At 36.5% G+C, this 21,370-nt stretch overlaps 2 protein-coding genes and 1 non-coding gene across 9 annotated transcripts; 1 reads left to right on the plus strand and 2 right to left on the minus strand.

Moving 5' to 3' along the window:
* Positions 1 to 3,829: 3,829 nt before the first annotated feature.
* Positions 3,830 to 5,257, plus strand: LOC111793850 (heat stress transcription factor B-4b-like). The gene is made up of 2 exons (XM_023675912.1): positions 3,830 to 4,083; positions 4,673 to 5,257. The coding sequence occupies exons 1-2, from the start codon at positions 3,865 to 3,867 to the stop codon at positions 5,162 to 5,164; spliced, it is 711 nt and encodes a 236-aa protein (XP_023531680.1). The 5' UTR covers positions 3,830 to 3,864; the 3' UTR covers positions 5,165 to 5,257.
* A 654-nt stretch (positions 5,258 to 5,911) lies between these two features.
* On the minus strand, positions 5,912 to 18,928 carry LOC111793444 (histone deacetylase 15). Of its 7 annotated transcripts, none has more exons than XM_023675320.1 (18): positions 18,821 to 18,928; positions 16,021 to 16,327; positions 15,748 to 15,933; positions 15,546 to 15,657; positions 14,316 to 14,392; positions 13,241 to 13,316; positions 12,996 to 13,060; positions 12,309 to 12,364; positions 11,362 to 11,485; positions 11,123 to 11,248; positions 10,961 to 11,011; positions 10,528 to 10,596; positions 9,517 to 9,625; positions 8,055 to 8,134; positions 7,831 to 7,913; positions 7,685 to 7,730; positions 7,296 to 7,464; positions 5,912 to 6,248 (listed from the first exon to the last, which is right to left on the minus strand). In XM_023675320.1, exons 2-18 carry the CDS (start codon positions 16,261 to 16,263, stop codon positions 6,127 to 6,129), a joined length of 1,794 nt encoding a protein of 597 aa, XP_023531088.1. In that variant the 5' UTR covers positions 16,264 to 16,327; positions 18,821 to 18,928; the 3' UTR covers positions 5,912 to 6,126. The 7 variants fall into 7 exon arrangements, with proteins under 7 accessions (XP_023531088.1, XP_023531085.1, XP_023531090.1 ...); XM_023675317.1 differs by having other exon boundaries at positions 15,748 to 15,936; XM_023675322.1 differs by having other exon boundaries at positions 15,748 to 15,936; positions 16,021 to 16,253; positions 18,821 to 18,927.
* A 492-nt stretch (positions 18,929 to 19,420) lies between these two features.
* TRNAD-GUC lies at positions 19,421 to 19,492 on the minus strand. Its single transcript has one exon. It is a non-coding gene; the product is annotated as a tRNA-Asp (tRNA).
* Between the last annotated feature and the right edge of the window lie 1,878 nt (positions 19,493 to 21,370).

The following is a 21,370-nucleotide window of genomic DNA, read 5'->3' on the forward strand; positions in this document are numbered from 1 at the left end:
TGAATGAATCAAGACTAAGTCCCAATGAAATTCATCCTAAAAGCCCATTCATGATTGAAGTGGCAAATAAAATGATGAAATTGGAGAGATTATGTGTTTGAGTGTTTTATTGTAAGGACATAGCAATGAGTGGAATTTATATAATGGGTGTGGCAGATATTGACCCATTTTGTTTTTGTATTCATCAAATAATTTATTATTATTATTATTATTGGAAAATTAGGCCCTCCTGAATGAATGAAAATTGCAGAAAGGCCCTCATTTTCTCTCTCTTTCCATGAGAAACAATGATTTAGAAAAGGATCCAAGGAGAGAGAAAATTGCAGAAAGGCCCCTCATTTTCTACTCTCTTTTATTCTGTACCAAGAATTTTAGAAATGAAGTTATGATGTTCCAATAAACTTCCATTTCTTTTGTATCCCTTAGATCCTTTCCATGTGAAGCCTTCATCATTTTGCCCCACTTTTCCTCCTTTTTTGCTTTTCACACCCTTCTCTCTCTCTATCACTATATATCAACCATCTACATCAAATATATATACTTCATTATTACCTTTAAAAGTACTACTTTCCTTGCTTCCTTTTCTTCGTCTCGTGGATCTTTTACGAGTATTCTTGTCGCTCTTATACCTATATTAATGCTTTACGTATGTTTACTTAACTGTTCTTTTAGTTCGACGTTGGTGAGAAGATTTATATTGATATCTCGAAGTTTTAATGTGAGATCCCACGTGAGTTGGAGAGGGGAATGAAACATTCCTTGTAAGGGTGTGGAGACCTCTCTCTCTATCAGAATCGTTTTAAAACCATGAGGCTGATGGCGATATGTAACAGGACAAAGCGGACAATATTTGCTAGCGGTGTGCTTGGGGTATTACAAATAGTATCAGAGCCAGTCACCAAGCGGTGTGTCAGCGAGGATGCTAGGCTCCCAAGGGAGGTGGATTATGAGATCCCACGTTGGTTGGAGAGGGGAATAAAGTATTCCTTATAAGGGTGTGGAAACCTCTCTCCAACAGACTCGTTTTAAAACCGTGAGGCTGATGACAATATGTAACAGGGCAAAGTAGACTATCTGCTAGCGGTGAGCTTGAGGCATTACAAATGGTATCAAAGCTAGTCACTAGGTGATGTGCAAGTGAGGACGCTGGGCTCCCAAAGGGGGTGGATTGTGAGATCCCACATCTGCTGAAGAGGGGAATGAAGGACGTGAAACCTCTCGTGAGGCTGACATCGATACATAACGAACCACAGCGGACAATATCTAATAGCGATAGGCTTAAGGTGTTACATTTAAAATGGTAACTATCATTTTAATCAATTCACACACGATCATACTTATAATCATATCAGTCAATGTATAAAACTCTGTAACTTTCATAAACGAATCAATTCAGACTTTTCGTATCAAATAGAGGGTCGTCTGTATTTTTTAAGAAGCGTGCACACATGTGAGAATCCTTGCATGATCGGTTTTCAAATCGAGAGCGTAATAGCGATTAGTTTAAGCGATGACGTTGGAGTAGCAGTGAATCCAAAAGAGTAGAAGCATATAAGACAAAGGTTTGGATGTGTATGTGTTTAAAGAAAAGAAAGGGTTTTGTGGGTCAGAATCACATGGAGATGGAGAAAGGGCATGTGATTATAATACACAATGGATCCACAACCATTCATTCACAACCTCTGACCAAATTCAACACTTATTCTTTTGGAATAGAATCTTCTTCATTATTCAATTCCATTCCCTAACAAACAATCATCTTCTAACCCTATTTCTCTTTCTTTTCTTTCTCCTACACGTTCCTCGGTTCTCGATTTAGTTCTTAAACTGTAGTATATATAACCGTTTAGTCTCGACCCTTCTAGATTTATAACAAATTAGTCCTTGTAGTTTTGAGTTTTGTAACTATTTTGTAAGATTCCACATCAATTCGAGGGAGGAATGAGTACTAGTGAGGATGCTGGGCCTTGAAGGGGGTGGATTGTGAGATCCCACGTTGATTGAAGAGAATAACGAGGGTTAGTGAGGATGATGGGCCCCAAAGGAGGGTGGATTGTGAGAACCCACATGGATTGAAAAGAGGAACAAGTGTCAGTGTCCTCGCTGGACCCTGAAGGGAGGTGGATTGTGAGATCCCACGTTAATTGGAGAGATGAACGAGTGTCAGAGATGACGTTGGGCCCTAAAGGGAGGTGGATTGTAAAAACCCATATCGATTGGAGAGAGAGGACACTGGACCCTTAAGGGAGGTGGATTGTGAGAACTCACGTCGATTGGAGAGAGGAACAAGTGTCAGAGAGAACGTTGGGCCCTAAAGGGAGGTGGATTGTGAGAACCCACATCGATTGAGAGAGGAACAAGTGTTAGTGAAGACGATGGGCCCTAAAGGAGGGTAGATTGTGAGAACCCACATCGATTGGAGAGAGGAACGAGTGCCAGAGAAGACGCTGGACTCTAAAGGGAGGTGGATTGTAAGATCATACATCGGTTGGAGAGGGAAACGAAACATTTTTTATAAGGGTGTGGAAACCTCTCCAAGAGTAGAGACATGTTAAATACCTTGAGTAAAAGTCTAAAAAGAAAAGTCCAAAAAGAACAATATCTACTAGCGGTGGACTTTAGTTGTTACATATTCAACCCTACCTACGAGAAAACTTAAGAAACGTCCCATTTGAGGGGGTGGGGGCAAGTAATAGGAGCGAATGAGATGGCTGGATTTGTCCTAGAAACCAGAGAAAGGGTCTCAAAAGGGATAAAAAAAAACACAATATTCTTTTGAAGACAGTGATTCAGTGTCCTGATTAGCCAGTTTTTGACAGAAGAAGTAGGAAAAAAGAAGCATATACAATATCATTCTTCACTTCTCACTTATTATTAATATTATTACTCTTTTTTGTTGTATATCAATATGTCACGGGCATGCTTTGAGATGTACAAAGCTTAGGAATGTTCCTACCTCTTCCTTCCCTAGTCAAACAAAACAAAGGACATTAGAATTTTTGGGACCCTCTCTTTCATGTTCGTTCGTTTATGAATTGCTTTACATTTCTAACGTTTCGAAAATGTTAATACGATAGGAGATAACGTGAATATCGAGAGAGTTTGTGATAGGAAGTCGAATCGATATGATATTAGTTTGAGAAAGTGTGTGACGTGAATTTGGTGATGGAAGTAGAAAACTATGAGATATCTCACAATCCCCTCAAGGGAAAGTCCAAAGAAGAGTAACTCTGAAAGACGCATTTTGAAAACTGAAAACCGTGATGCTGACGATGATATGTAACGGGCCAAAGTGGACAATATCTGCTAACAATGGATTTTGGCGGTTACAAAAACTTAGTTTTTGAATCCTCTTGACCTCAGCTCAACCATAGTTTCTTTGGCCAGCGTTGAATTTTGTGATCGACCCTTTTGGATCGAACTAAAGTTCGTTCACGTGGGATTCTCTTGTACTTTTAAAATCACCTCTTGTTATCCACCATGCTCGATCTTCCTCAGCCGTAAAACTAATTAGTACTCATTTGGCATCGACCGATTCATTATCAAAATCATCGATCGACCCGCATCGAAGACCAACAAGCATGCCATTGATCTTTGTTTCTTATGCAAACAAGGGCAATAGGAAGGGAAATGAGATGATCCGTGGGCTAAGGACAAATAAAAAGACACTCAAATATTTTAGATGTGGAAGATCATGTGCTAAGAGAGAGAAGAAAAACAGAGCTTCACAAATTAATGACATAGTCATATGTTGTTGTTTGTTAAAGCAAAGCCAATTATAATAATGAGAGAGAGAAAAGGAAGAAAGTGGGTTTGAGTGGATGCATATAAAGAAGGAAGAACTGAGGAAGAACAGCTGCAAATATGGAGCAGATGATTGAAGGTGATAAGCCAAATCCAGCGCCATTTTTGACCAAAACCTATGATTTGGTGGATGATCCTCGCACTGATCATGTTGTTTCTTGGGGCCAATCTCATTCCACCTTTGTTGTTTGGAGCCCTCCTGAGTTTGCTACTCATGTTCTTCCCAACTACTTCAAACACAACAATTTCTCTAGCTTTGTTCGTCAACTCAACACTTATGTACGTATCTTTCTCATTATCTTGTTCTTGTTCTCGTTCTTGTTCTCGTTCTTGTTCTCTTGTCTCTTAGAGAGTTTGAACCTGTGGCTCGAGATGGTTTATGGGAATGAATAGTTCTCGTGTATAATTAACCATTTGGGTATGGGTCGACTTCCTCTTAATGGGATTCTTTAACTTAAAAGGGATGCGTGAGATGTTGTCAATCTAGATAGAATTTAAACATCAGGTCCATGAATGAAACGTCAGTGTCTAACTATTATGAACTATGCTCATATTAGCTTATTTTTTATCGGATTTAAACCTACGAGAGACCAGAGCATTTAATCGCCATCTAACTAGCTATAGAGATTCGTTATGAGATTCAAAGTTACTAACGCTCGAGAGCAAATATCAATGTCTAAACAGTTGAGTTATGCTTGGTATAGTGTTGTTATATATTGTTTGACGTTTTTTTCAATCCTTAGAACGAATGAAGCCAAAAACCATTCGATTGACGTTTTTTTCAAAGTAGAATTCAAACCCACGATTCGTTAATGTTAATTGGTTACGCTATGCTTGAGTTAGTGAATAATTTGATTGTGATTGACAGGGATTCAAGAAAGTAGTAGCAGAAAGATGGGAATTTGGGAACGAAAACTTCAAAAAAGGAGAGAAACAATTACTCTCACAGATTCACAGAAGAAAATCTCATAATTACAATAATAATAATAATAATACTAACAATCTCCAATTCTTCCATCTACACGGCGAGCTCTTCACCGCCACTTCCTCCTCCGATTCCGACGTGCTGGCGGCCCTGACGCAAGACAACCGGCGTCTACGACGAAGGAACTTCATGCTGCTATCGGAGCTGACCCAGATGAAGAATCTCTACTCGGACATCATATACTTCATCCAAAACCACGTGAAGCCATTTGATCAGAGAAACGGGAAATGGGTGGCGAAGTTGGTGGAGTTGGAGGCTCCGCCGCCGCAAGTAGCGGTGGCTGAGGCGGCGGGGGAATCAGAAGAGGTGAAGCTATTTGGGGTTCCGATTAGAGGGAAGAAGAGAGGAGCTTCAGATGAAGAGGATAGAGTTTGAAGCTTAGTTTTTTAGTGCAGTTTAGATTTCTTTTTGGTTGAGATTTTTGTACATAGATATTGATGGAATCATTGAGGATGTTTTTTTGGTTGGGAATGGCGATCATGATTATTCAAAATACAATAAAAAAAAATTTGTTTAAATCTATTTGGTTCTGTCCTTTTTCCTGCTTTATTTATTTTTATATATATTATTTATTATAAAATATTATTTGATTTATTAAGATAATTTACAATTTTGTAATAAATATTATATTGAAAAATGAAAAGTTATCTTTAAAAAAAAATTAAGGGTTCCCACCCTATTAAAAATGAATATAAAATTTCAGAATAATAACCGGGACAAAAAGTTTTTCATCCCCTCTCTGTCCTATGGACATCTCTAACAATAATAAAATGGGTGAAGTAATCATTTATTTTCGAAGTTCAAGTGTAGATAGTACTATTTGATAGCCACCACGGATCCTAGAGTGAATTTCGACTAGCCTCTACTAAATACATTCTATGAACTTTAGACAATTCTATGATCTGACATACTATTTCTTCGAAGAACAAAGAAAAAAGTCTTCATTCATCATCTGACATACTATTTCTTCAAAGAACAAAGAAAAAAGTCTTCATTCATCTTTGCTTCTAATCGAACGATGTAGACGACAGTAATCTGTTCGAGTTTTTTCTGTTTTTAACCCCTTTGGGTTATTTTCTTTTCCTTGTATGAGTTAATCCACCTATAAAATGGACAGTGGGATGGAGAAAGATAACAAGGGTGAAGTTGCATTTGGTGAACCAACAGTACATAAAAATTCTAAGCTTTCAACTGGCAACTCCTGTCAGAAATGTGCCACTAAACAATAACAAGAGCTACAAATATCCAGGGAATCCTGAGACTCAAGGGAATACAGAGATTAACAAAATTATGAGGAATGGAAGTGTTGATGAAAATGAAAAGCACAAAATAATACGTTAGAAACCCTTTCCTCTTACACGAAGTTGTCCTTTTAGTAGATGATACAACAGCTTCTTCCGACTCCATCGCCAACATAATGGAGGCACAACACCCCGTCCTCTCTTCTTCCGTGGTTTTCCTGCATATGAGAAGGCACGAGATCATAAAGCTTTAAGATCCACCAAGACAAGACAAGACAAGTGTCTGCCACAAAATGTTTGAGGTCGGAACAATTGATCCTAGACATGCAACCACTAATAAAACTAGAAACTCATAACTTTAATAACATTTGCTAACCTAAGTTCAACTCATAATATATCTACAACTAAAATACTAGAGGGTTATATCTGCAAAGGGAGTGGACACCGGGTGGTGTGCCAACGAGGACGCTGGGTCCTAAAAGGGGGTGGATTGTGAGATCCCATATCGGTTGGAGAGAGCAACAAGTACCAGCGAGGACCCTGAGCCCTAAAAGGGGGGTGTATTTTGAGATCCCACATTAATTGGAGAGAGGAACGAGTGCCAAGGAGGTCGCTGGGCTCCGAAGGAGGGCGTATTATGAGATCCCACGTAGGTTGGAGAGGGGAACGAATGCCAATGAGGACACTGGGATCTAAAGGAGGTGGATTGTGAGATCCCACATCGGTTGGAGAGGGGAACAAGTGCCAGCAAGGACGCTTGGCCTCGAAGGGAGGTGGATTGTGAGATCTCACAATGGTTGGAGAGAAAAACGAAATATTCTTTATAAGGGTGTAGAAACCTCCCCCTAGCAAATGCGTTTTAAAAACCTTGAGGAAAAGCCCTAGCAAACGCGTTTTAGAAACCTTGAGGGAAAGCCCGGAAAGGAAAGTCCAAAGAGGACATAACTCAAATAATCATATTATCATATTGGTGATTGGTAAACCCATGTCCACAGAAGTTGCAAGGTGGAATCTTTTCTAATCCTTCCTACCACTGCTTTCTGCTTCAATTGGAGAATTAGCCATAAATTTTCTTTACCCAAAATTCCAAATTAATTTCTAAGGCAAAGGAAAGGATAAACTTGGTTAAAATGGTTCTTTACTTCAAATTTACATCCAATCACTCAAGTTATCTACCTCAGCTCCAGCCTAGTTAAACCGATTACCGTAACAATCTTCCCCTACATGCAATGCACATGCAAGCAAAAGGAAGAGAAAGTCCTTACTTCTTTGCGTTGTATATATCTCGTACTGTGATTGTAATTGTGAAAAGCTAGATTCCAGCACGGGCCAAAAATTCTTTTGAATCGCAAGCACGTCTAGTACAGTTTTCATCCCAGCTCTGGAGGGTAAAGGATCGTCCAAATCGCATCCAGGACTTTCTCCCAGCAATACCTTTTTTATTGCCACAACAGAAACGTAAATAATTAATGAGGTAGAATAAGTTATATCCTAAGCACCCTGAAATATAAGCATGGAAATAGGCAGCATACATAATGCTTCAGCTTAACTAGAGATAAGAATTAGAGACAAGAAAATATTAGCAACTTCTAAGACAAAATAATAAATACTGCTCAATTTCAGTTTTCGTTTTTCCATTGTTTAGAAAAGGCACCTTGATTACTGCAGTAGCTGAAGATGATATGGAACGAAGATTATAGCTGCAAACAGAAATCTCAATCAACTTAGCACTAGGCAGGAGAAAATACATTTAACCAACTCTGAGCGCAAGCCACAAGGATCAAGAAATGAGGAACAGACCCGCCTTCTAAAATAACTAGCAACTTCCCACCGGAGACGATATTCAACAAGTAAGTCATCTGTGCATACCCAGCAGGAGTTACCTGGAATTTGAGAAGAAAAACGAAGTTGTTTAATATGAACCAGAAGTCATGATAGAACAGAACTCAAGAAATTTAAACTGTGAATCAAAATAGAGAAAATTGCCCAATAATATAACAATCATTCAATAAGAAAATCCTTACATCACACATTCCCAATGGATCACCCCTTGCAGCATCAAATCCTGCTGATATGATAGTGAGATCAGGGGCAAAAGCAGAAGCTGCAATGAGTCAAGATAAAAGTATATCAGAAATGAGGAGTTCAAATTAGTACTAGACAGCACCTTCAACATTTGAAAAATAAAGCTTAAAATTAGTGCTCTAGATATTTTTTAAAAATAGTGCTCTTCATTCCCATAAATAGACTTATAATGAGAATTATTACAAGGTCAAATTCAATATCTCTCACCTTTTCTTCCTTTTTTTCAATAATATGAAGATAATTGTAACGATGAGAAGAAGTAACAAATAAGAGAATTGCATATGTTCCAGAGGCCAAACCATATAACAACAAAGCTTCTCCGTTAAGCCATCATCAAAAGTATAGTCGTACAGGTTGGTGATTATAAAAAAAACCTCTAGTAACAAAATAAAACCATCGAAAAACATTAATTTTGACCCTAATCCAAAAGTCTTGAGAGTTTCTCTCCTTGTCACCAAAAAGTATACTGTGTTCTTCCAAATTTCTTGATAACATGGCCAAAATTGAAACTGAGACACCAGGTTTTACTTTCATTCTTGAAAGCCAGACAAATGGCAAGTTGAAAGACGAGGCCCTCGACATTCAGAGGGGCAACACAGCCATAACATAGTGCAGGATCAACAAATGGAAGATTGGAAATTTTGAACAAAAAGGTAATTTTTTTGCAGGCAGTTACGCAAATATTTTTCATCTCCTGTCCATGAGAAACACTTTCAACAAGAAACCAGTGGATGATATTCAAAATAACAATTTTCTGAAATAAAAGATTATTAAAGGAAGTAAAGAACCTTATATATCTTTTTCTCAAACCTCAACGGGTTCTTAAATGTTGTTTAGGGAGTATTAATTTTCAAATACCATCATTAAGATTCAGGATACATTCCTATGTCATACAAGAAAATGTCATCAAACCATTTAACAACTTAAAATATATATATATGTATATTCTGATGAGGTGATGTAGAAACAAGCAACAACTTATTTATCTAATTAATTATTTAGGGGGGACTGGAGAGGAACCCAGAGTAATAAATCAGAGTACGATACATATGGCTCTTCTTAAAAGAAAAACAAATAGAAAATTAAAAAATGAAAAGGTGAACAATTGGAGTTAAGATATCAAACTTAAAAACCGATGGGAGCAAACATGATCAAATTGAGAAATATCTGGAGATAAAATATAGCCACCATAAATGCATTAATGATAAAACTATTCATATCATCGGAAATCATATACACGGCCCAATTCAAACATCAATTTATCACTCCCTGTAATAGGAATGTTCTTTTCTAAAGGGATGATTATTGTTAGGTGCGATAGAAAATGTTCCACACTATTTCATTTTATATCCAGAAAATATTTTGACACAAGATTAAACAAGTAAAGGCAATGGAAATAACCTATGGGAAGCACAACTTGCTTAAATGCAAAAATGTAATCATTATCACCAACTCCCGACTGACTCCAAGGAACATTCACACAATATCCTTCTGCTCCCATCGTGCCAACCTAAAGAAGTGAATAGTTTTAAATAATTAATGTTCTCACAGTAGAAAGCCCACTCCAAGGCAGCAAGCATTTTGGTTGGTTGGAGACCAAAGTGCACAAGAAAAAAAGTTATACAGTGAAGCAAGGCACAGAGAAACAATTGTCATTTATAATTATACATACAATATAAGTAAAAGAACCAAAAAGAAAAATAAAATAAAATTTATATGGTAATAAATATGATTCTCTATTATTATCCAACTCTTTGCTAGATAAAAAATGAAAATAAAAATAAACAATGTGTTACTAAAAAATTGGACAGATAGAATATTGTCATTTCATTCCAATTTCACTAGTTAATTTTTTAGCAGATATGCTTAAAACTCGGACACTGCACGTCCATGTACAAAACCAACACTCCAATACTAGTTGAACACATATAGGAAACTTGTTAAAAATGTCAAATATGTTAAACACAACAGATAGATAATTAGGTGTTATGCACTTGCAAACATAAGTTGAACGATTATGTCACTTGAGCTAAAGTGTTTAAACTTTTTTTTCTTTTGGGACAAATTGGATATGTATCAAACACTTGCTAGGCCCATCCTCTGCGCAATCTAAACGGTTTCCTTGAAAAATCATGATTTCTCTCTTGCCATAAACACTGATAACAATAGTCCTAGTAAAAATAGATTGGAACAAAGGATCAACAACCCTAGCACATAATAAGCTCATCTTTCCATGCACTCCAACAAAGAAATATAAACTAATGCACTCCAACAAAGAAATATAAACTATGTTTGCAATTCTTCATTGCTAGAAAAAGTATCCAGGCCACAAATGATAGGGATGAAAACCACATGGTTAACTTAGCCCACACGATAAAGTGAGGTGCAGGATTTTAAAAGATAACCAGTTACCTCATCAGCAGCTCCAGTTCCAGGATAGAATCTACCGAATTCATGCCTATGTAAAGATATATACAAGACCTACAAAATTGGGTCAAAATTGTTATTGAAACTGTACAAAGTCCTGAAATGACTAGAAGGAAAATCACAAAGATAACCTCTGTTTGTACAAATATGTGAAACAGTAGAAGAAAACTCAAGTAAATGCATGTTAGAAAACCTACAGTAATAAATTAAGCAGTTTTGAAAAGGTCCCAATTCATCACAAGAATGTTCCAGACATTAATATAATAGATATATTCATGAACCCCAATACAGGCTTGTGATTAAAACTTACAACAGTGAAATCATCTTGTCAAGCAAATTTTTCCATCTTTTGCAAATAAGAGATCAGAAAAGGAAGGTAAACCACAAGGTAGAGAAGTTCTATTCATAAAGAGCATACCGATTTATTTTGCTCAAATATTTCCTGTGTTCCATTTCCATGATGAACATCCTAAAGTAGATAGAATTAGAATGAATAGAGAGAGAGAGAGAAAAAAAATTGTGAGAGAGAATTAAAACCAGTTGTAGGCCCTACAACTTGGGAGAAAAACATTGACCTTACCCAATCAACTATTAAAACCTTCTTAGCACCAGCAGCCTGAGCTGCCAATGCAGATACTGCCGCATTGTTATGGAGGCAAAACCCCATGGCTTGTTTAACACCTGCATGGTGACCAGGAGGACGAACCTGAGATTTAAAACACAGTCAGACAACATTATAAAGGAGCATTACAAAAAAATCCTTTTTCTTTTAATAACAATGAAATAAACTTGGGGATTCGAGCATGTTAACTTTCATACCAGAGCAAAACCATTTTTGGCACGACCAGAAAAAACTTCTGAAGCAAGATCAGCACATAAACCGGCTGCAAGCCTAGCAGCCTGTGCTGAATGCTTATTTGCATAAGTGTCAGGTGTGAAATAACTGCCATAAAAAATAAACCCACAATCAATCAGCAAACAGAACATCGTGAACATCATAGCCAATATCTCATAGAAAAAGCAATCAGCAAACAGAACATCGTGAACCCACTAAAGATGCCCAAGTATTCAACTTAGAGCGATCATGATTCACAGTTAATACCCATAATGGAGTTCCTTATATTAATCTTGAGACTCGACATCGCTTCAAAGAAGGAAGGTAACCTATTCAAATTAACAAAGTTACATCACTATAACAAAAGAATAGAGCATCGTCCATGAATGGGAGGTGCAAAAGGTGAAGTCTCTCCCTATAACTGCAAGGAAATCCTTAAAACAGCTCTTATCCCATTTGGTATAAACTAATCTACTTGGAACATCGACCACTCGAATAAAAAGAAAAGGAGAGAAAGAGACTACCTGCCTAAGACCTCTAGAGGTAAAAATCATCCCTCTCGACCTCCTTCACATTTCTGACGCAACTCGACATCCTAGACCTCCACACTTATAACCAAACCCCTTCTTCTCGAAAGCCTTATCCAAAAACATTTAGTCATGTAATCATAGGCCTTCTCAATTCAATCTTAAATACAATGCCTTTAAGGTTCCTCTTTCTATAAACCTCTATGGTTTCATTGTCCACAAGGACTGGGTCTACAATTAATTCTTTCCATTTGAGTCAGCATGAGTTACAAAAAGTTTATTTCATCATTCATACTTGAATATACAATAAACAAGGTCATATATAATCTAGTCAGATAGAAGCAACTGCATTTTATCATTCTATATAACAAACAATAGAGAGAGAATGGCCATTATGAACATACCAAGAAATAACATTGCTCGACACCTCAACAGCTTGAATATTCTCCGCGGAGTGAACCTTTATCCCAGTGTATAGTAAAATAAATAAATCACAAAATGATTCTCATAAAATAACGGTAAATCACAAAATGCTTCTCATAAGATAAATGAAGGGAAGTCATATTTAAGGAAAAAGTACCAGCATTACTATCAAGATATCTATGGACAAATCCACAAATTAAAATAATGAACATCGATTCACATGACACTTTTTTTCCTCCAATCATCAACATTTTGTCAATAATTCCCTTATCATCCATGATATTTCATTGATACAACATTTATGAAAATTGTTACCAGTAACCACATCATCAATTTTCATGCATATTCATTGATATATCAGTCAACATTAGTAAACAAATCTATACCACCCACCATTACTTGTCAATGTCTATATCAAAAAAATTTATGTCAAAATTTTAGAGTATGCTCATCATTCATTTTTCTTCTTTATATAAAACTTAGATTCCTCTTTATAGTTCATTTTTGTAATTGCCCAATTTCTATTATCATCATCCCTATTTGATTGGGTAGCTTTCCACCAGATGGCATTTACGAGGCTTTAGATTCCTTTTGGATACTTCATCTACCAATGAAATTAGTTCTCACCAAATTTAAAAGAATGCCTGAAAATAAATGTAGTTCCTTACCATCTCAAGTTCTTCTTTGGTAATTTCTCTCGCTGGGATAGGATAGCATCTTCCAGGAAAAATTCCTATACGCAATAAAAAATTTCCATTGCTTAGAATCCAATGATAAAAGATTGAAAGCAATAAACTATATAAAAACATATTAAATAGTAATCATTAACCCAAATATTTCCTACCTTAAAAACAAAAAACAAAAAAAAAACAAAACAAAACAAAAAACAAAAAAACGGTGAAGTAAAGATTACCAGCTGTAGCCAAGCTAGCAGCAATAGCTCTCAGACGATCTGGTCTTTCTGGGTGCGGGTGTGACTTCATTTCAACCTTCTCTAGCAAGAACACCACCAAACAGGAAGTAAAGTTCTAGAAAACCAACGACTTAAAAAAGTTTCCAACAACATAGTATGCAAAAATCATTTTCAATCTAAACCACAGACCCAGACAAGAGCATGGATATAACAAATAAGAACACAGTGACATGCCATTTGCATAAACAAATCGAAACAATAAAAATAAATTAAATTTAGATTTTAAAAAGGGAAAGAAAACGTTTTTATTAAAGAAGAGAAGATTAAATTAAATAAGAACACATTTAGACATGTTACATTTTTCTTTTTCTTTTTTTCTTTCCTTTTTTATACGAAAAAACATTTTTATTAAGGAAGAGAAGATTACAAAAAGGAGGGATAAGGACTTGCCCTCAAGGCCAAGGGAATTTAGAAACGGCTCCCAGTTGGCAACCATATTATAAAGTAAAAAAATCTTGACAGGAGGAAGCTAGAAATTTAACCAAATCCCAAAACTCATCCAAACTAGGGTAAAAAACCCCCAAAGTTCTTTGGTTTATTTTAAACTAAAGCCTCCAAAAGAGTGATCCATGACAACATTTGTCCAAATAACTTAAGTAGAAAAATGAGCATATATCAGCTGTATCAAAGCCATATTTAGCAATAGGAATGAACACTAGGATAAGCCTTAGAGATGGGTAGGAAGCTCTAGAACTTAGTTGCAATGAAGGAGAAGATGAATTTGGTCCTCTGTAACTTTATTGTAAAGGAAACACTATGTAGGAGCAAAGTGGATAACAGAAAACATATTTCACAACATGAGACTCTCCTCATATTGTAGCTTTAGCTTTCCGGACAGCCCCCTTATTTCACATGAAAAAGAAATTTGCAGTATAGAATTAAACCATGAGGTTTCCACGGGAGAACACAGGAGAAGACATGTGTTGCATCCACACATAGAGAAACAAAAGAAATGGAAAAAAAAATAGAATGCTTGAGAATCTAGAACATAAAAGTTTTAAACAAATTCCCATACTTCTGAATGCAGCAACATTCTCTCATCAAAGCCTATTGCCGTGGAACTATTAGACGTTGATACTTGTGAAACCATGCCTGCAAATACAGCATAAGAATAACTGCAGTTAGACTCTTGAAAGCAATAAATAACGACCAATGAAAGTAAAAAAAAGACATAAAAACAAGGACTACCAAGAAAAACTGAAATTACAAGCAGCAGACAACTATTGGTGACTGGAAAAGGGGATAATTACAAAATAGCTAAAGTTCCAACTAAAGAGAGACCTTAAAATGCGTCAAAACTCCAAAGCCTTCAAATACCTGTTATACCCAAGGCTCCTTCATTCAAATAGTGTAAAAACCGACTCGCAATGGAAAATGACCTTAATCCTTAAACAAAAGGTCCAACATAATTTTCTCCATCATATTAGTATCTTATAGATACTCAAAAGGATTCTTTTCCTTCTGGATTGGAGCTTTTTTCTTGTTCATTAGGCTAGTACTTATTTGTCTCCTTTTGGGCTATCGTCTTTGTAGGCCCATTTTTCATCTTCTGGCCAATGTTGGCCCTCTTGTGCCATTTCATTTCTTCTTAATGAAAGCTTGGTTTTCCAAGAGACAGAGAGAGGAGGAAACAAAACAAAAGACCCCTAGAAATGCCAACTCTCTATCAGAAGCCAACACCACACCATCAAAGAAAAAAATCTTCAAAGACACCCACGAACACAGCACACCAATGAAAACCAAGTAAAAGAAGAGATTTCTTAGGATTTGTCCAAGCTGTTAATACTCCCCAAAGCTAACCAGGAAAAAGCGTCAATTCTCCCTAAGATTTGCAACTTTCATAGTGTTGGAGAGATGTGTCAAATGGTTGACACAAAAGGGTCCAATATCTTAATACAAGAACTTATACAAACGTTGATTGAAAAATGATCACAGCACACGTATCAAATGACAGAGAGGAGAAAAGAAATAGCCGGGGAAATATAATACATCCAATTAAATTCAGAATATTATAACTTCACCACATATCCATACTGCCGTTATATCTGGTAATTTTTCAACGAAAACATCAGCCAGTTTTCTCATATATTAAAAAAATAAATAATACGAGATGACCAGAAATATGACCACCCATTCACCAAACGAATAAAATAAAAAAGAATACATGAATACATAGAGAAGAAGAAGGTTAAGGAATTAAAATGAAAGATAACACTACATGTCCAATAGCAAGAACATGACTCACCTTTGTCAGTTCTCGTTTCTAGCTCAGCCTCTAATAAAGTTGATTCGTGTAAAAATGAAGGAGCAAAAAACCCATGCTTCAATATTCCTGATTCTCTATGTTCTCCACATGACTGCAAGAGAAAATATGCACCTAAATATGCAGAACACAAAAGTTGACAGAAGAAAAAGGGAAATTATGTTGAAAAGGAGTACAAACAGACGTCACAATGTACGGCAACATCGAGGTTGGCCATGGTACAATTTGTACAGAACCACTTCATTATTTCCCTGAGTTTCTGTAAAGGTTCCCAGTCACTATCATCGTCGTCATCCTCATCATCATCCTCAAAGATGTCCAGGTTGTTACACATATCTTGGAATGTCATTTCTCTCTGCTGCCTTGCCTTCTTCTGAAGTAAAACCATATTGTATTTACACACAGTGCAGTAAAAGGACATAGTCATCAGTTACTAATGAAATCATGTTTTACTTACACGTAAAGTATCGGGTTGAATATCTATATTTACGCTGCTTGGTACATCCCTATAAGAAGCTATGCCAGTATTATCATCTCCACAGTTATAATCTAAACTAGGTCTAACACTACTTCTATCAGAGCCTGATTTTCCATGTCTTCCATTCAAAATTTGACTTGGGAGTTCGTTGCCTTGCTTCTGAAGATTTACTTCAGCCTCCCCATCCACTAGATGACTCTGTTGAAGTATTTCTGAAACCATTATGCCTTGTGTTCAGGAGTTGGGTGAAAATGTTCATCAGTTAATGTCATCAGCAAGACAATAACTACTAAAACCAAAGAACCAAAATAAGTATGTGGTAAATAAATCATGAAAGAGAGATGAAGATCCAACTGACGAGTACGAAACAGTCATTCCATCAACAAAAGTAATAATGATAAATAAACAATACAAACAAAAGAGCAGAGTGAGAAAGAGCAACAGATGGGCAAAGGACATGGAAATTGGTGACAACCTTTAGAGATTCAATATCCATGCATGAGGCTACTAAGAATCCAACTTTAAATTTAAGTTGTTTATTTGTAAGAAACTAGATTTTCTATAACAGTCCAAGCCCACCGCTAGCAGATATTGTCTTCTTTAGGCTTTCTCTTCTGGGCTTCCCCTCAAAGTTTTAAAACGCATCTGTTAAGGAGAGGTTTTCACACCCTTAAAAGAAATGTTTTGTTCTCCTCTCCAACCGATGTGAGATCTCACAATCCACTCCCCTTGGGAGCCCATCGTCGTCGGTGGCACGCCACCCGATGTCTGGCTCTGATACAATTTGTAACAACCCAAGCCCACCACTAACAGATATTATCCTCTTTGGGCTTTCCCTTCTGGACTTCCCCCCAAGGTTTTTTGGGTTGTTACACTTTCACTATAAAGATGGAGCAGAGTAGTCTCCACCAAGCCAAGGGATTACCCCAAAAAAAAAAAAAAAAAGCTTCCCAGTTAGCAATAATGTGAACACGCTAAATTTAAGTTTCAGCTACTGCCTTTAGCAACTTATAGGCCTTGTTCCACAAAGTCCCAAAATGGGTGCTCTTAAGTGCGCTGGATCATGTGCCTCAACCATATTCACATGCACTTCTCGCTTAGATGCAACAAATGTTTTAATAAACTATGGCTAAATCAGGTAAATAAGAGAAAACTTAAACAAAAACTAGTAGTTCTCCTTTGTTCAACATTCTCACCCGAAATGTGCCCTCTCACTCTCTCTAATAAATGCGAAGGAACATGAAATATGACTGAATTAAAAACATAAAATATGGAGGACTGTACTCTATTGATGAACAAAATTGGAAGGAAGAAATTACTCAGTGATGACAGGTTTAAATTTTTAGATCTCTGCGATTGATTGTGCGGTTTATTTGTAAGAAATCAAAACTCTGTCCTTAAACTTCATCAGTCTTCAAATTTTCAATCATATTTCACGCGGATTTTTAATATTCTTTGCTGAAAAATGTACACTTTATACATTGTGTACTTTGTCTCGTTGAGGCTCTTACTACTTTTGCATCTTGTGCCTAAAGGGTATATGCTTCACGCCGTTAAAGCCACTTACGCCCTCCTCACACTATAACAGGACTAAACAACTTGCTCTCTAGGACCTTTTGCACCTTTTCCCCTGAAATGGCTTCGAAGGGTATCATATCAATTGTCGTCGAATAGCTGTAACTACCTGTGAATTTCATGAGAGCAAGTGAATGTCCCAGCTACTACTAAACTACAACACATAGACACGAAACATGTATGTTTCAGATTCATACTCAACATCCCTGTTGGGATATCAGTTTGGTGATTAAATGTTGTACTACATTCTCACAGAGTATAGGAGTCAAACTTGTCATAACATCAATATAACTTGAGAGTCTCTACCCAACACTATCTCGTAGGTATACCATGAGATCTAATTGTCTCTATAGGTATAGTCCTAGCACGACAACATGGCATACGTCCTTTTCAAACGATCTACCATCACTAAAAATCATGGTGCACCTCCCACTATCTCTAGAGGTCTTGTCGTGACATTCACTACAACACGCCCCCCTTTCCAACCGGAATGCTTAAGGTTTGTAGTTAACCACCAAGTCTATGCCTCTTAGCTATCGTCTATCGATACATCAAACACTTCCTAGAAAACTGAGAACTTCTTCCTATATTCATTCATGACCCTCAAACACAAAAGAAAACTCTTCAAGATTGTTGTACCCCTCAGTACCACCAGAATGCATTACAAACGGTGGTTATGCGGCTTTCTTGACCGCTCTTTCTTGAGGAACTTCATTCCCCATTGCATATTTAAAATTTCAACTATTAAAACCCCACCCCCAACCCTACCTTGCACTACATAAATAGGTGGATACGCATGTTTAAACTAGCACTTGAAACTTGTAACAAACAAACTTTCATCACACCTAATCAATCATCTCCTCTCTTCAGAACCCTGTGGAGTGAAAATCCTGTACTCTCAAGTGAAACTTGGGTGAGCTACAACCCAGCATATACAGTCACTACAAAAATTCAACCAATACATGGGGAGAGAAATGTGAATTCTGAAAGACGGAACACAAAATTATAATAAGAACAAATAGAAACCCTAACTTCCAACAGAAACATTTAGAGAAGAACGATTCAAACGGGGCGTCCATCGGGATCGAATCAGTGAGATTTTCAAAACGAAACTGAAGAGAAGATTAGCGGGAAAGATAAAGAAGAAGAAGAAGAAGAAGAAGAAGAAGAAGAAGGAAGGAAGAAGAGTGATGAATAATCAAACCTGCGCTAAGCAAAGATGAGTCGCTTCAGCTCCATGGCCAAAGCACTAGTACGGCAGCGGGAGTCGCCCATCCATTTCCATTGTTGCAAATCGAGGTAAAAAGAAAATGACCCATTTTGCAAACGAGTCCTTTGACTTTAATGTAATTTCAGTTTGCGTCCATTTCAAATTTTCGTTGAGTTCCGTGCCTGAAAGCAAAACTAAATCTTTTTTTTTTTTTTCTTTTTTTTATGATAAAATAAATAAAAGTAAATAAATTATTTTTTTTAATTCTAAAAAATGTATAATTAAAGAAAATAAGGTTTAGCATGTCTATTAATACTCTTATAATTAAATTAAAACAATTTAATATTAATTAAAAATTGCCCAAAAATAATAGTTGTCATAATTAATTTAAACCATTTATATATTAATTAAAAATCACCAAAAATAATAGAAGTTATTTAATTGGTAAAAGTAAAATGAGAAAAAGAAACACACGCCGTTATAAGGGATCGAACGCGGGTGGACTAAAATAATAAAAATAATAGTTGTCTGTCATTTAGAGAATAAGTTATTTAATTAGTAAAAGAAAATAAAAGGGAAATTGTGAAAATTATACGCCGTTGCCGGGGATCGAACCCGGGTCACCCGCGTGACAGGCGGGAATACTTACCACTATACTACAACGACTTATTGATTTCGGAATAAAGAGTTTTTTAAAAAATCTATAATATTATAATACTAATTATTGCATCTTAATGCGCCATCCTAAACACGATACCCATATCTTTTTATTTTAAATTAAACGATGATACGATGATACAATATATTAAAATATTATATGATAATTCATCTACCATGACCATTGACATAAACCTGCCCAATGAATTATCAACATCAGAGATTTATGTTAAAAATGTTACCCAATAAATATATATATATATACTAAACTAGGAGTCGAGATTTGAAGATTACAAATGTGGATGATAAAATTGAGAAATGATACACCCCTTAAAAGCTAAATTACATATTCGGTTGATATAAAATTTACATGTTCGTAACCAATTGAGCTATCAAAATCATGACAGTTAAAACATACATATTCACCGGAGTCTTGTGTGAGAAGTTCAAGTCCATATCAATATACATCGTTGAACTAACAATAACCAGATCACAAAGATTGAATAATTTGCAATTCAACCAAGTTGGAAGTCATGATTCAAACATCTTTGATGAAACACAAAAGTTTTGAGTCCATTGGTGATGTTCATGAATTAGGATGGGTTCAAGGTACATTTTTTAACAAGAATTTAATTAAATTAAAGTTCACTCCTTTACATGTAACTTCTAAAGAAACCAATTTAAATATTTTATTCGAGGCACCTTTAAACAGCCCGATCATGACATCCAAACCAGTTAAATGCCATTTTTTCATTGACCGCTTATTAATATCGAAAGAATAAGGATGCTGTTGGAGTGAGTCCGACGTTGGTTAATTTAGTGGAAGATCATAGGTTTGTAAGTGATGAATACTATTCCATTGGTATGAGACATTTTGGGGAAGCCCAAAGCAAGGCCATGAGAGCGTGGACAATATCATACCATTGTGGAGATCCGTGATTCCTAACAGCTTCAACTTACCAATCCAAAATTTGCTCAACTGATATAAATTTAGACTGTATGAACCTCTCTATACCACAAAATTACGATCACTTAAAACGAGCAGACAGAACTCAAAAAGCCACTGCTACATTCAATTGTGTCCTATTTATACAGTACAGTACTTTTGAACTCTTCATGTTCGTTCTGTAATGAAAATTTGTTCTGTATTCCTGACGAGACCAAAATTCAAGGAGATTAAAGTGCATGAGGGAGGTTTAGATGTTTATCTCCAGCAAGAAATTCATCAGGACCATTGCTGAAGAAAGAAAAAAAAAAGGTAAAAATCAATGAATTGAAAAGAAAAACAATCAGTTGAAAGATGGGGTACCTTAGATGGCTCAGAGCTGACATTCTGTAAAGACATGTAAATACCAAAATATGCAACCCAATTGTATAGAAAAATACGAAAGTTCGGGCATACCTGAAAGAAGGTTAGTGTGTAAGCCAACTTATCCTTGATTCATGGTAACAAACAAATAAATTAGTACTATGTACAGATATGATCTATCCTACGTTTAACACCCCCTCAATCTGGACGATGTACTACTAAGTTCAGATTACGCCTAAAACTGCTAAAAGAAGGAGCTGACAGTGGCTTTGTCATGATATCGGCGAGCTTATCTTTGGAAGATATGAGTCGCACATCAAGCTGACGAGTCGATACTCGTTCATGAACGAAGTGATAATCAACCTCAACATGCTTCGTCCATCGATGAAAGATTGGATTGGCGGATGGATACGTGGGACCAATGTTGTCACACCACAGGCTAGGCGTTCGTGCTTGCGAGATCCCGAGCTCACACAAGAGGACTTGAATCCAGATTAATGCGGCAGTGGCATCAACAACCGCCTTATATTCGGCCTCCGTACTAGAACTAGAAATTGTCGATTGTTTCCTTGAACTCT

Source organism: Cucurbita pepo, chromosome LG04, assembly GCF_002806865.2.
Source record: "Cucurbita pepo subsp. pepo cultivar mu-cu-16 chromosome LG04, ASM280686v2, whole genome shotgun sequence".
NCBI classification, from domain to species: domain Eukaryota; kingdom Viridiplantae; phylum Streptophyta; class Magnoliopsida; order Cucurbitales; family Cucurbitaceae; genus Cucurbita; species Cucurbita pepo.

What these genes read in the sequence shown, in the direction of transcription:
- LOC111793444 (XM_023675317.1), bottom strand. Translation starts at nt 16,263, where the DNA reads ATGGTTTCAGAAATACTTCAACAGAGTCATCTAGTGGATGGGGAGGCT. An exon ending in AGAAACGAGAACTGACAAAG is followed by an intron (nt 14,393 to 15,545) that starts GTGAGTCATGTT and finishes CTGTATTTGCAG; the next exon opens with GCATGGTTTCACAAGTATCA. An exon ending in CCAAAAATGGTTTTGCTCTG is followed by an intron (nt 11,249 to 11,361) that starts GTATGAAAGTTA and finishes TTTAAATCTCAG; the next exon opens with GTTCGTCCTCCTGGTCACCA.
- LOC111793850 (XM_023675912.1), top strand. Translation starts at nt 3,865, where the DNA reads ATGGAGCAGATGATTGAAGGTGATAAGCCAAATCCAGCGCCATTTTTG. An exon ending in TTCGTCAACTCAACACTTAT is followed by an intron (nt 4,084 to 4,672) that starts GTACGTATCTTT and finishes TGTGATTGACAG; the next exon opens with GGATTCAAGAAAGTAGTAGC.